Source organism: Salvelinus fontinalis, chromosome 3, assembly GCF_029448725.1.
Source record: "Salvelinus fontinalis isolate EN_2023a chromosome 3, ASM2944872v1, whole genome shotgun sequence".
Lineage (NCBI taxonomy): Eukaryota > Metazoa > Chordata > Actinopteri > Salmoniformes > Salmonidae > Salvelinus > Salvelinus fontinalis.
The window spans coordinates 29,193,560-29,208,521 of NC_074667.1; the positions used below are offsets into that span (position 1 = coordinate 29,193,560).

Sequence of the window (14,962 nt, forward strand, 5' to 3'; positions counted from 1 at the left end):
CCAATATTTTTGTAATTCAGTGATATTCATTCTCACAGCCATTATTAATTCATCCAGCCAGTTGTGGTTAAGAAAACATGCATGCATAGTGGCGGGCTTTGCGAATTGATGGGACATGCCTCGCAAAGTTTAGAACGGCCACAAAGATGGTAAAAGCCTAGTAACAGGCACTGCCTAGCAACCATCATTATGAAGCATCACATCTAATGAACGCGCATTGCTCATGCCGGATTTAACTACGACTAGTTTTTTTTTTGGGGGGGGGGGGGGGGGGGGGGGTTTGCAACAAGTGTAAATCCTGTTACCAAAATTGGACATATCTAAGCCGAACTAGTATTTAAGACCAGCTTTTTTATGCACAACTGGTGCAAACTGCTCCTGGTGTCCAGTCACCGAAGAGGGGCTAAGGAATGTTTCATCTGAAGTACGCTATAGTGGCCTGGAAATATGATGACATTGCTAAAGTAGGCAAATAATTAGTAGGAGACAACTTTTTCATCATTATGATGTCGTCAAATGTACTTTAAAGGAATGGAAATGTTGCCATTAGCTAACTAAATTCATCAAATGCAGCAATGCTAATGTTAGCTAGCTACAATCCGATGCTGTCCCCCCCAGTCTTAGCTAGCTGGATAAAGTGCTACTGCATCTAAAGGCAATCTGGCAACATCACAATGATGACAAAAGGTTGTCATACTCATTATTTGCCAACTTTTGATACGTCATCGTGTTTCCAAGCACCTGTAATGCACTTTAGATAAAAAATCTTCATCAGCATCAATTGAGAATGCATTGAGAAGAATACTCAGTTGGGCGTGAGTCCTAAAACGAATGTCCAAAACAATATTGTGGTCAAACGTGCATCCCATGGACAGAAGTGGACTAGTGAAACAGACAGCGAGACAGCAGGAGCTAGAGATAACAGTTTGGTAAACTATCTTCCCTGCTGGCACCATACTTTCCACAACAATGCCCTTCTTATTTGGATTTCTCAATGGAAGATTAACATCTTAGAACGCTTGGTGGTAACATGGCGACATTACAGATTCTAAATCTTGGTTCATCTGAGTTGATCAAATCTCTGTTAATCTATTGCTCTGGGGACAGGGACAGGTGACATGTGGCATTGTCTTGGGATGCCCTGTGAAATGACAAGGTTTATGAACCCTTTTTGTAGGAGCGGATACAGATCCTTGAATAGCAATGAGTGTAACTGTGACCAGTTTTTTTTCTTCATTAATGCACTGTGTCACAAACTCTAGCAAAATGTTTTGTAATGGAAAATGTACCGCAAAGATAACGTGAGTTTCATATTAGACAAATTCAGGTAGGTCCCTCCCCGTTTCATCCCATTTGCTTCATTTGGTTTCTAGTGAGTACACCCCAGGTATACACTACTGCATATGGTGAGGAACTGAGGGTGTGGTTGGCTTGGGTTAGGTAGTGGTTGAGTAGTGGACAGTGGACAGTGGAGTATATTGCAGTACAGCAGAAAATGAGGGAATGGAGGAGTGTGGTTGGCTGGGTTTAAGCAGCGGATATTTTGCAGACATTTGACAGTGAGATGTAACTAGGGGTTATATTGGGATTTTATTCTTCATGAAACTGGGCCTTAGAAACTTTTCCCCCAAAAATGACTGTATATATTTTATCAAAATATTTTTCTTTCGAACAAGGCAGTTCCACTATGTTCACCTCCAATTTAACCCCTAAAAAGCTGTCATTGATGTTGAGTGTTGAGTGTGTTGCAAACAGGAGAGGGATTGATCATTTCTGTGATTGGTAGAGGAAATGTGTGTCATAGGGAGGAGGGAAGGGGTTTTGGAGGAAGGGGGAGGTGTTTCAGCAACACATCGCCTGTCATCTCTGGGGGTCTCATCAGTGGCAGGGGGGCGACAGGGCCACGGTCGGGGTGGGCAACGGTAACTGTGAAGGCAGTAACCGTGGTGACAGGGTGGTCGGGGTGGTGGCAGTGAAGCGGCAGGCGGCTGAGGCGTCCTCACCGGAGAGCAGGCGGGAGCGTCGCGAGGCCTCGGCGGCCAGAGCACAGGAGATCTCGATCCTCTTCTCCTGCTCCTGGATCTTCTGCTCTGGGTTGCCATGGTGATGAGGACCGCCCCCCTCAGTAGGACCGTCCAGTAGGGGAACCACATTCTGGAGACTGGAGGGAGAGGGAGAGGTGGCAGGGGAGAGAGGGGAGGGAGAAAGTGTGACAAAGAGAGCAAGAGAAATTAGATTAAATTATAACTTTTAATACAGAACATGTGGCATTTCATAACATTTATGTGAAAAAGAAGATCGAGCGGAGAGGAAGTTTAGCCAAAATATGAGTAAATACACTACTGTACGAATGTGTGAGTGAGAGGTGTGTTGGACAGTAGTTTGTGGTGTCTGTATTTACTTTGATTTGGCAATGAGAGTCTTGATCCTCTCTACTTTCTTCTGTTTCTCCTTCTGTTCCTCTGGGCTGAGAGGAGTGTTGGGCTCCACATCCAGGTAGCGCTCCGGGATCAGAACCTTGTTTGGAGCACAAAGCTGAGGACACCACACATATCAGAGGAGGTTTTGTAACCTTTTACTTTATGGGCCATTTATACTGAACTAAATATAAAAGCAACATGTAAAGTGTTGGTCCCATTTTTCATGAGCTGAAATAAAAGATCCCAGAAATGTTCCATACGCACAAAAAGCATATTTCTCTAAAATGTTGTGCACAAATTTGTTTACATCCCTGTTAGTGAGCATTTCTCCTTGGCCAAGATAATCCATCCACCTGACAAGTGTGGCATATCAAGAAGCTCATTAAACAGCATGATCATTACACAGATGTACCTTGCGCTGGGGACAATAAAAGGACACTAAAATTAGCTGTTTTGTGTTTTTTCTGTTTTTAAAATTAGCTGTTTTTCACACAACACAATGCCACAAATGTATCAAGTTTTGAGGAAGCTTTCAACTCTTGCTCGAGAGTTTAATGTTCATATAAAACCTAGCAATTACCACGTAATTTTGAAATATAAAACAATCCATCTGAGACAGCACTACAGAATGAAGTGTTACTGAAATCGGTTCAGGCTGTTAACAAGTGTTTCATTAACTTTGCATTAAGCACTAACCCAGAAAACATGTAGAGATTAACACAATGCGGGCTAAAATATTGGCCTCAAGTAGGCTGCCCACATTGGGCCCATGTGCCTTTACTCATCGAATCCACATTGGCTCCCAAGGCATTGCCCCAGTGTGTCCCAGTGTGGGCAGCCCATATCTTGTGAGGGCAGCCTTCACTTTGCTTGAAATAAGCTAATCTTTTCCCAGCAAAAAATTGAGGGTTAAAACACTGGACCCATGTAGACTGCCCACATTGTGCCGATGCACCCTTGCTCATCGGCTCCATATTGGCACCAAGGTAGTTTGCTCCAAGGGCAGCCCTCACTTTGCCTGAAATAAGCCCACCCTTAAGAAGCAGGATGTGCAGGTCATGGACTGGCGTGGATACACGTGGTCTGCGGTTGTGAGGCCAGTTGGATGGACTGCCAATGACTTTGGCGGTGGCTTATCGTAGAGAAATTAACATTCAATTATCTGGCAACAGCTCTGTTGGACGTTCTTGCAGTCAGCCAATTGCAAGCTCCCTCAAAACTTGAGACATTTGTGGCATTGTGTTGCGTGACAAAACTGCACATTTTAGAGTGGCCTTTTATCGTCCCCAGCACAAGGTGCACCTGTGTAATGATCATGCTGTTTAAACAGCTTCTTGATATGTCACAACTGTCACATGGATAGATTAGCTTGACAAAGGAGAAATGCTCACTCACAGAGACATAAACACATTTGTGCACCAACATTTTTGAGAAATACTCTTTTTGTGCGTTTGGAACATTTCTGAGATCTTTAATTTCAGCTCATGAAAAATGGGACCAATACTTTACATGTTGCATTTATATTTTTGTTCAGTTCACACAGCCACGACAATGCAGGAGTGGCTTCGGGACAAGTCTCTAAATGTCCTTGAGTGGCCAAGCCAGAGTCCAGACTTGAACCCGATTGAACATCACTGAAGAGATCTGAAAATAGCTGTGCAGAGACGCTCCCCATCCAACCTGACAGAGCTTGAGAGAATCTGCAGAGAAGAATGGGAGATCTCCCCAAATACAGGTGCACCAAGCTTGTAGCGCCATACCCAAGAAGACTTATGGCTGTAATCGCTACCAAAAGTGCTTCGACAAAGTAATGAGTAAAAGGTCTGAATACTTATGTAAATGTCATATTTCAGTCTAAAAACGTATTTCTGCTTTGTCATTATGGGGTATTGTGTGTAGATTGATGACAGAATAAATACATAATAAAAAATAAAACTATTTTAATCAATTTTAGAAAAAGGCTAACAAAATGTGGAAAAAGTCAAGGGGTCTGAAAACTTTCCGAATGCACTGTATATACAGTACCAGTCAAAAGTTTGGATACACACCTACTCATTCAAAGTTTTTTCTTAATTTTTTTACTATTTTCTACATTGTAGAATAATAGTGAAGACATCAAAACTATGAAATAACACACATGGAATCATGTAGTAAAAAAAAAGTGTTAAACAAATCAAATAGATTTTAGATTCTTCAAAGTAGCCATCATTTGCCTTGATGACAGCTTGCACACTGTTGACATTCTCTCAACCAGCTTCACCTGGAATGCTTTTCCAAAAGTCTTGAAGGAGTTCCCACACATGCTGAGCACTTGCTGGCTGCTTTTCCTTCACTCTTCGCTTAACTTCTCATGGCTGCAGGGGCAGTATTGAGTAGCTTGGATGAAAGGTGCACAGAGGTGCCCATAGTAAACTGCCTGCTCCTCAGTCCCAGTTGCTAATATATGCTTATTATTATTCATATTGGATAGAAAACACTCTGAAGTTTCCAAAACTGTTTGAATTATGTCTGTGAGTATAACAGAACTCATATGGCAGGCCAAAATCTGAGAAGTTCCACTTCCTGTTTGGATTTTTTCTGAGGTGGCAGATTTTCAACCAAGTTCTCATTGAAATTACAGCGAGATATTGATGAGTTTTCACTTCCTACGGCTTCCACTAGATGTCAACAGTCAATAGAACTTTGTCTGATGACTCTAATGTGAAGGGGGGCCGAAGGAGACAGGAATTAGTCACCACTGCCACGACGTGACCATGCTTTCACCATGCCCGTTCACATGAGGAGGACCTCCGTTCCACCGCTCATCTGAAGTCAATCTAATTCTCCGGTTGGAACGTTATTCAAGATGTATGTTAACACCCTGGCCGTCCTACAATCTAAACTAGATGCCCTCAATCTCACACAAATGATCAAGGAACCTACCGGGTACAACCCCAAATCCGTAAACATGGGCACCCTCGTAGACATCATCCTGACCAACTTCCCCTCTAAATACACTTCTGCTGTTTTCATCCAGGATCTCAGCGATCACTGCCTCATTGCCTGCGTCCGTTATGGGTCCGCGGTCAAACGACTACCCCTCATCACTGTTGAACGCTCCCTAAAACACTTATGCGAGCAGGCCTTTCTAATCAACCTGGCCCGGGTATCCTGGAAGGATACTGACCTCATCCCGTCAGTAGAGGATGCCTGGTTGTTCTTCAAAAGTGTCTTCCTCACCATCTTAAAAAAGCATGCCCCTTTCAAAAACTGTTAGAACTAAGACCAAATATAGCCCTTGGTTCACTCCAGACTTGAGTGCCCTTGACCAGCACAAAAACATACTGCGGCGCACTGCACTAGCGTCGAATAGTCCCCGCGATATGTAACTTTTCAGGGAAGTCAGGAACCACTATACAAAGTCAGTTAGGAAAGCAAAGGCTAGCTCTTTCTAACAGAAATTTGCATCTTGCAGCACTAATTCCAAAAAGTTTGGTACACTGTAAAGTCCATGGGGAATAAGAGCACCTCCTCTCAGCTGCCCACTGGACTGAGGCTGGGAAAAACTGTCACCACCGATAAATCCACGATAATTAAGAATTTCACTAAGCATTTCTCTACGGCTGGCCACGCTTCCCACCTGGCTACCCCAACCCCGGGCCAACAGCTCTGCAGCGCGGGGGGGGGGGGGGGGGGGGGGGCTTGAGGGGGGGGCTTGATTTTCCTTCACCCAAATCCAGACAGCTGATGTCCTGAAAGAGCTGCAGAATCTGGATCCCTACAAATCAGCTGGACTAGACAATCTCTTCCTAAAAGTATCTGCCGCCATTGTCGCAACCCCCATTACTAGTCTGTTCAACCTCTCTTTCGTATCGTCTGAGATTCCTAAAGATTGGAAAGCAGCCGCTGTCAGCCCCCTCTTCAAATGGGAGACAATCTAGACCCAAACTGTTACAGACCGATATCCATCCTGCCCTGCCTTTCTAAAGTCTTCGAAAGCCAAGTGAGCTAACAGATCACCGACGATCTCGAATCCCACTGTACCTTCTCCGCTATGCAATCCGTTTTCCGAGCTGGTCACGGGTGCACCTCAGCCATGCTCAAGGTCCTAAATGATATCATAACCACCATCGATAAAAAACAGTACTGTGCAGCCGTCTTTATCGACCTGGCAAAGTACGTTCATCTCTAGGAGACAGAACGCGTCTCCTTCCTGAGCAGTATGACGGCTGCGTGGTCCCATGGTGTATATACTTGCATACTATTCTTTGTACAGATGAATATGGTACCTTCAGGGGTTTGGCAATTGCTCCCAAGGATGAACCAGACTTGTGGAGGTCTACACTTTTTTTGGCTGATTTCTTTTGATTTTCCCATGATGTCAAGCAAAGATGCACTGAGTTTGAAGGTAGGCCTTGGAATACATCCACAGGTACACCTCCAATTTGACTCAAATTATGTAAATTAGCCTGTCAGAAGCTTCTAAAACCATGAAATTCTATTCTGTAATTTTCCAAGCTGTTTAAAGGCACAGTCAACTTAGTGTATGTAAACTTCTGACCCACTGGAATTGTGATACAGTGAATTATAAGTGAAATAATCTGTCTGTAAACAACACAAAAATTACTTGTGTCATGCACAAAGTAGATGTCCTAACTGACTTGCCAAAACGATAACAAGAAATTTGTGGAGTGGTTGAAAAACAAGTTTTAATGACTCCAACCTAAGTGTATGTAAACTTCCGAATTCAACTGTATCAATGATGTCGCTGTTGATTCTTTGATCCACCTCTACATAGACGACACTATTCTGTATACATCTGGCCCTTCTTTGGACACTGTGTTTACAAACCTCCAAACAAGCTTCAATGCCATACAACACTCCTTCCGTGGCCTCCAACTCCTATTAAACTCTAGTAAAACTAAATGCATGCCTTTCAACCGATCGCTGCCCGCACCCGCCCGTCCACCTAGCATCACTACTCTGAACGGTTCTGACTTAGAATATCTGGACAACTACAAATACCTAAGTGTCTGGCTAGACTGTAAACTCTCCTACCAGACTCATATTAAGCATCTCCAATCCAAAAATAAATCTAGAACCGGCTTCCTATTTCGCAACAAAGCCTCCTCCACTCATGCTGCCAAACATACCCTCTTAAAACTGACTATCCTGCCGATCCTTGACTTCGGCGATGTCCTTTACAAAATAACGTCCAACACTCTACTCAGAAAATTGGACGAAGTCTATCACAGTGCCATCTGTTTTGTCACCAAAGCCCCATATATTACCCACCATTGTGACCTGTATGCTCTCGTTAGCTGGTCCTCGCTTCATATTCGTCGCCAAACCCACTGGCTCCAGGTCATCTATAAGTCTTTGCTAGATAAAGATGTGCCTTATCTCAGCTAACTGGTCAATATAGCAACACCCACCCGTAGCACGCGCTCCAGCAGGTATATTTCACTGGTCATCCCCAAAGCCAACACCTGCTTTGGCCGCCTTTCCTTCCAGTTCTCTGCTGCCAATGACTGGAACGAATTGCAAAAAATCCCTGAAGCTGGAGACTTATATCTCCCTCATTAACTTCAAGCATCTGCTGTCACAGCAGTTTACCGATTGCTGCCGCTGTACAGAGCCCATCTGTAAATAGCCCATCCAACCAACTACCTACCTCATCCCCATATATATATTTTTCTGATATTTTGCACACCGGTTCTTCTACTTGCACATGCTCATCTGCACAACTATCACTCAAGTGGTAAGTGATAAATTGTAATTACTTCATCACTATGGCCTATTTATTGCCTTACCTTCTTACTTAATTTGCATTGACTGTGTGTTGTGTTATTGACTGTACATTTGTTTATCCCATGTGTAACTAACTCTGTGTTGTTGTTTTTGTCGCACTGGTTTACTTTATCTTGACCAGGTCGCTTGTGTAAATGAAATTTAAAAAATAAAAAACTCTGCGGTCCAACTTATCCCAAACCATCTCAATTGGGTTGAGGTCAGGTGCTTGTGGAGGCCAGTTAATCTGATGCAGCACTCCATCACTCTCCTTCTTGGTCAAATAGCCCTTACACAGCCTGGAGGTGTGTTGGGTCATTGTCCTGTTGAAAAACAATTGATAGTCCCACAAGCACAAACCAGATGGGATGGCGTATCACTGCAGAACGCTGTGGTAGCCATGCTGGTTAAGTGTGCCTTGAATTTAAAAAAAATTACAGACAGTGTCACCAGCAAAGCAAACCATCACACCTCTTCCTCCATGCTTCAGGGTGGGGACTACACATACAGAGATCATCTGTTCACCTACTCTGCATCTAACAAAGACACAGCAGTTGGAAGCAAGAATCGATAACTTGGACTCATCAGATCAAAGGACAGATTTCCACCGGTCTAATGGCCATTGTTCGTGTTTCTTGGCCCAAGCTAGTCTCTTATTATTATTGGTGTCTTTTAGTAGTTGTTTCTTTGCAGCAATTCAACTATGAAGACCTGATTCACGCAGTGTCCACTCAACAGTTGATGTTGAGATGTGTCTGTTACTTGAATTCTGTGAAGCATTTATTTGGCTGCAATTTCTGAGTCTGGTAACTCCAATGAACTTATCCTCTGCAGTATAGGTAACTCTGGGTCTTCCTTTCATGTGGCAGTCCTCATGAGAGCCAGTTTCATCATAGCGCTTGATGGTTTTTGTGACTGAACTTGAAGAAACTTTCAAAGTTCTTGAAATGTTCCCGGTTTGACTGACCTTCGTGTCTTAAAGTAATGATGGATTGTCATTTCTCTTTGCTTATTTGAGCTGTTCTTGCCATAATATGGACTTGGTCTTTTACCAAATTGGCATATATTCTGTATACCACCCCTAACTTGTCACAACACAACTGATTGACTCAAATGCATTAAGAAGGAAAGAAATTCCACAAATTAACTTTTAACAAGGCACACCTCTTACAATTTACATATGTGAGTTCCACACTTCTTTAAAGGTCGCCCCAGAGTGAGTTGTTTTATGCATGTGATGTCAGAATGCACTCACTGTTCCAAAATGTGATTGTTACGCAACAGGACAGTTAACACGCGCTGCCTGTTAATTATCTATAGGGTATGTTTCAACTTGTCAATTTCAAATTATCTTTGAACAAGTTGTATTTTCCAATAACAATTTGATTTGAGGTGTGTTCCGCCTCCTCATTAATTCACATAGAATTATCCCATTTCAGAGTTGCAGACAATTTATGTTTGAGGCTTTACTGAGCCGGACAAATGTCTCTCTTCAAGGAGAGCCCTCGCACTTCACCAATGTTTCCGCAGATCAAGTATGCAGACATTTGCGCAGTTTTGCTGGCGCTCGCATTGCCTGCCTTGTTGTTTTCCTTACACAAAATAACGTTGGACATCCTATCAAAGTAAGTGCCTTATCTTCCATATATCGTGTTGTTGCATCTACTGTAGCATACTGTAGCATGGTATGTGTGTATGGAGCATAATGTATTTACAATTTTATTCACATATTTCCAAGTACTGGTGACAAATAATGCATTCCGAATATTGCATAGATTGTAATGGACAACTATGATGTATGTAACATACTTTTTTGAAGGTGATACTGATTGTAATGAGCTAATGCTAAGCTATTTGCCAGCTATGTGTGGCACCATGTTTGTTGACATTAAACAATGCCTTCTGCATGTCACGTAAATGTCTGTCAGACCAAAGATGTTATAATGAGGGGAACGAATGGTTCACTCATCTTTTGGGTAAACTTACGGAACTGAATGAAGGGAAGTGAATGATCATAGACGACACACCCCCTTCAACAAGCATACTGCAAACAGACGAAACTCATCTTGTCTTCTCTTATTATCTTTGGTTGATGCAAAAAACAAACATGGCGGTGCACACAAACTACCCATCATCGGATTACTTTTCGATTTCTAGAAAGCATTTTACTCAATTATTTCAATCAATGTTGAGCTCACCTGTGATGTGATTCATTGTGAATAGTAATTGCTGTTATCTAATTCATATTGTTGTTTCTGTCAGCCGAGAGTTATCTAAATATGACCGCTTGTGTAACGTCAATATTTCCTCAGTTAGCGCTAGGACTAATGTAGCTTACATTTTCCGGTTTGAATGATTGTGTATGATGTTGCTACTTCTGTGATTGTCTGAATATTGCATCCAAAAATCAACTCGTCACATTAAGGACATAACTTTGTAAGGACTGTGTTTGTGCAAAATGTTTCTGTGAAAATACTGTGTGGCTAGCTCAAATGCTGCCTGTTGCGTCAATCGAAACTGGATATTCTAAATAAGCATTCTTATCAAACCGGTTTGAGCATACACTCCAGGGACCACTGTAGAATGATCTCACCCATTTGTTGGTACGTGTGAAAAGGTGAATTGAAATGCATTCCAGGTGTCTACCTCATGAAGCTGGTTGAGAGGATACCAAGAGTGTGCAAAGCTGTTATCAAGGAAAAGAGCGGCCACTTTGAAGAATCTCAAATATAAAATACATTTGGATTTTGAAAATTGTAAAAAATAAAGAAAAACCCTGGAATGAGTAGGTGTGTCCAAACTTTTGACCAGTACTGTGTGTTATTATTTTTACAAGAGAAAATTCAAGTTCCTAATATGTCAACTGTACAGACTTTATCATTGGCTTTATACAATATAAAAAAATATTACATAGCCTCCCGAGTGGCGCAGCGGTCTAAGTCACTGCATCGCAGCAAACCTGGGTTTGATTCAAGGCTTGATTGATTTCCTCCGACACATTGGTGCGGGTGGCTTCTGGGTTAAGTGGGAAGGTGTTAAGAAGCGCGGTTAGGCGGGTCATGTTTCGGAGGACATGTGACTCAACCTTTGCCTCTCCAAAGCCCGTTGGGGAGTTGCAGCGGTGAGACAAGATCGTAATTGGATATCACGAAAATGGGGATAAAAAAAAAAATGTTTTACATTATACAACAGAACATTTAAACTGGAATGGCACTCTCAGTAATGGTTGCACAAAAATAAAGTGTCACTGTCACGGATCCCTCCGGTACTCTTGCTCATTTCGTGCACCAGTTTCGGAGGTCTACGTCACCGGCCTCTAGGCACTGATGTGTGTCATTACGCACACCTGGTTCATATTCCTCACTGATTGTATTTGTATAAATGTGACATTTGTTTTATCATTGGGCTATCGATTATTGTTTCCACGTCTGTGAGTACCTGTGCTATGTTGTTTTGGCTTTTGTGCCGTGCAAATTGTGCATATATGATTACAGGTCTCGTCCTGTGGTGTATCATTGTGCTCCTTTGTTTTCGGTTCTCGTCCCGTGTATGTATTCACTTTTGTTCGGGTTTCAACCCTGTGTTTTGTATACGTGTTTGTTTGGTCTTTGTCCCCATGCCTTTACACGGCACAATGTAATTTGGGGCAATAAAAACCCATATTACCCATTCCTGCGCCTGTCTCCCAATCCTTCACACAACGTTACAGTCACCTTGGAACTATAAGGTTCTAGCTGAAAAAAAGGTGATTCTGAGACAATTGGCTTTAAAATTACGAACTCTGATTGGTTTGAATGGTGTCTGCAATTTTTATCTTGTATAATTTTGTAACTAAACAACATGAAATGGGGTATTTGCAAACCATGTCCCTGAATATTCAAATTATCCCCCACCTCTACATTATTAAGTAGTGGGCTAGCCCGTGCTGGGCTTGGTGTGGGCTAGCCTGTGCTAGGTTTGGTGTGGGCTAGCCAATTCTGGGCTAGACCGTGTTGGGCTGGTGCGGGCTTGGTGAGTACTTTGTGTGGGCTAACCCCTGCCCACCTTCCCCACCAAATACACGCATGGGGCCAATGGGGTCATATTTGCTGGGATATCAGTTCACGACTGGATCACAGTCACATAAGGATTTTTTCCCGCTGTTTTGGTTTCCAGAGTGTGTCTCACCTCTTTGCTGATGTCCAGGTCGTAGTGGTCAGGTTCCATCTGTAACCGTCTGAGGCGAGCAATCTCCTCCCGGGGTGATTCCTGCAAACCCCCGCCCCGTACTGCAGCCTCCAGGTCCTTGATGTCCACCTCATGGGCTGTTAGCCTCCGCTTCACCTGGACACGCACAGAGATAAACATTTAGGAAAGAGACTGGGAGGCCGTACCAAAGGCTCAGCCAATCATCATGTCAGGAGAGACAGCCAAGGGGGCAGAACTAGAGGTCTTCATGGGTCCACCCAAACCCGAAAACGCGAGATCCGACCCGGGACACGAGCAGGTCGGGGTCCAAAATTCTAACTTTTCCTCTGGTCCGGATCGGATCCTGTTTGATTTTCATCGGGTTTCGGGTCTATGCAACTACAGCTGATAGACCCGTGTGGAACTGAATGTACCTGACCACAGCTCGGCATGGCCTATTGCATATTTATTTTACACTAATAAGGTGAATTTATTGTCATTTAGAAGGCCTAGCCAACATATAAAAACCTATTCATAAATCAGAAGAGCAAATTGGCTGAAAAACATAATTTTATTGTCACTCAGGTCTAGGTCTGGTTGTCGTCGGGTCCATTCAGGTCCAGGTTTGATGGTTCTCGGGTCCGTTCGGGTCCAGATCCCCCTTAAAAAAAATACCGGGTCCGTTCAGGTCCGGGTCTGAATTGTCCTCAGGTCTGTCCGTGGCCGGGTCCAACTTTTTAGACCCGAGAATACCTCTAGCCAGAACAATATACTGGATCCTACTCAAGTTACATTTCAATGTGCAGTACATATTCTTGGTGGCTGGCTATCAATGTATACAGTATGTATATGTAAATAGTTATGAGAGCCTACCACTCTGTAGTTGTTGCCTGCCTGGCTACCCAGGTTCAGGCTGCGTCTCTTGTCCCTGACAGAGCTGCTCTGGTTCCTACGGATACGCTCGTTCTGCTCCTCAATGCTCATCTTGGACTTCACCTCAGCAGGGAACACTGCACTCTTCGGGCGCTCCTGTGACGCAGGAATGACATGGAAATTATGATGGAGGGAATGACAATGGAATATAAGATCACATGTCAAGATCTTTAAAGGATCAATTTGATTGCACCCTTCAATACACCAGACGTAGGCCCACAACATAAAGGCAACATCAATCGGTAAAATATCATAATATAGTTACAACACATCATGTCTATTGATCATATCACATCATCCACATAGCATGTAAGCTTCCGGAGTTCCATAATGCCCTCCCTGGCATGCTGCCTACCCTGGAGATTCCATTGGGCACCTTGCCGTTGCGTCGGGTGATTCCATGGTCGTAGGAGTGGCCCTGGTCCTCCATGGGAGACTTAGTTCTGGGAGGAACAATCCCCACTGGTCAGGGGACAGACAAACAGCATGTCAGAGGATGACATTGTGCATCCCAAATGGCACCCTATTTCCTATATAGTCTCTGGTCAAAAGTAGTGCGCTATGTAGGGAATAGGATGACATTTGGGACACATCCACACAGAGGATGAGTCATGGGGGCTACAATCCAATCTATTATTCTGTAAACAATTGGCTTTTATAAGTTACAGCTAGTCATGAGGACCGTATTAGTAATCTAATTGCATTTTTGTGCTAGCAGTAATATATACTTGATTATGATGTCATTTAATCTTCTATTAGATTTGGTTTGACATTTGAAGTCGATTTCATTCCGAGTCTGTGGGGAGCCTTCTAGTTTTTATGTTTAGCATTATCGAACAGTTGGGGATTAGATCAGAAATGCATTTGCGAAAGAAGTCATATGTAATATTAATAAAAAAATTCACAGTAGCTCCAGTACAGGTTTAGTGAACTGAGATAGAACTCCCCTTGTTGGCGCCATAGAGATTGTATAACTCTGCTAGTTTAAATGCAAGGTAGTATTACACGTTTACCCACAAAGGCCACAAGCAGTAGACTACAATGTGTGAATCATTGCTGCCTATGCAGACTGACAAACCAGAACTTCCTTACTCAGGCTCCATTGCTTCCTGTACCTTTATTCATGTTGGCCTGTCGATCCTGATCCAGCTCCTGAGCTTCGTTGCTATTGGTCCGTTCTCCCGGCGACACATCCTGTCGGTAACCATACTTTTGCTGCAACACAGAACACGAGGAGGAGCTAATGAATCATCACCCAATCAAAAGTAAAAGCTTTACACACCAGGAGAGTGTTGGCACTGTTCAGGCAATAGCATCATACCCAGCTACGCAGGTAGCCATTAGCCATATGGTTACACAAACACAGAATGCATTACATAATATGCATTAGTGTGGACAGTAATGATGGGGTTATTGACAGCTATAGTGGCAGATTCCAGAGCTCAATGGTTGGAATTAGATCCGGCATAAGCGGAAGCGTACGGTCTACACACTACAGCACAGACACAGCACTAGCACAGGGACTAGCACAGTCACATTACTACCACATCACTACACCAACTGACACACAGACAACATGGTAAAGAAACCACAACCTTAGCGTTCCTATGGGAACCTGCAACTCGCCCTTAGCTTAGCCGTAGCATTCAGAAGCACCCAGTACACTAGAATGA

General features: G+C 43.3%; 1 protein-coding gene across 20 annotated transcripts in view; it reads right to left on the reverse strand.

The window, feature by feature from the left end:
• The window catches only part of LOC129843275 (pleckstrin homology domain-containing family A member 6-like), a 169,372-nt gene that overhangs the window by 7,687 nt on the left and 146,723 nt on the right, over nt 1–14,962 (reverse strand). For all 20 annotated transcript variants that reach the window (XM_055911945.1, XM_055911939.1, XM_055911970.1 and 17 more), the window contains 6 exons: nt 14,405–14,504; nt 13,645–13,751; nt 13,230–13,385; nt 12,357–12,512; nt 2,402–2,535; nt 2,004–2,161 (listed from right to left, as the gene is read on the reverse strand). In XM_055911945.1, coding sequence (XP_055767920.1) covers nt 2,004–2,161; nt 2,402–2,535; nt 12,357–12,512; nt 13,230–13,385; nt 13,645–13,751; nt 14,405–14,504 — 811 coding nt within the window. The remainder of the gene's footprint in view (nt 1–2,003; nt 2,162–2,401; nt 2,536–12,356; nt 12,513–13,229; nt 13,386–13,644; nt 13,752–14,404; nt 14,505–14,962) is intronic.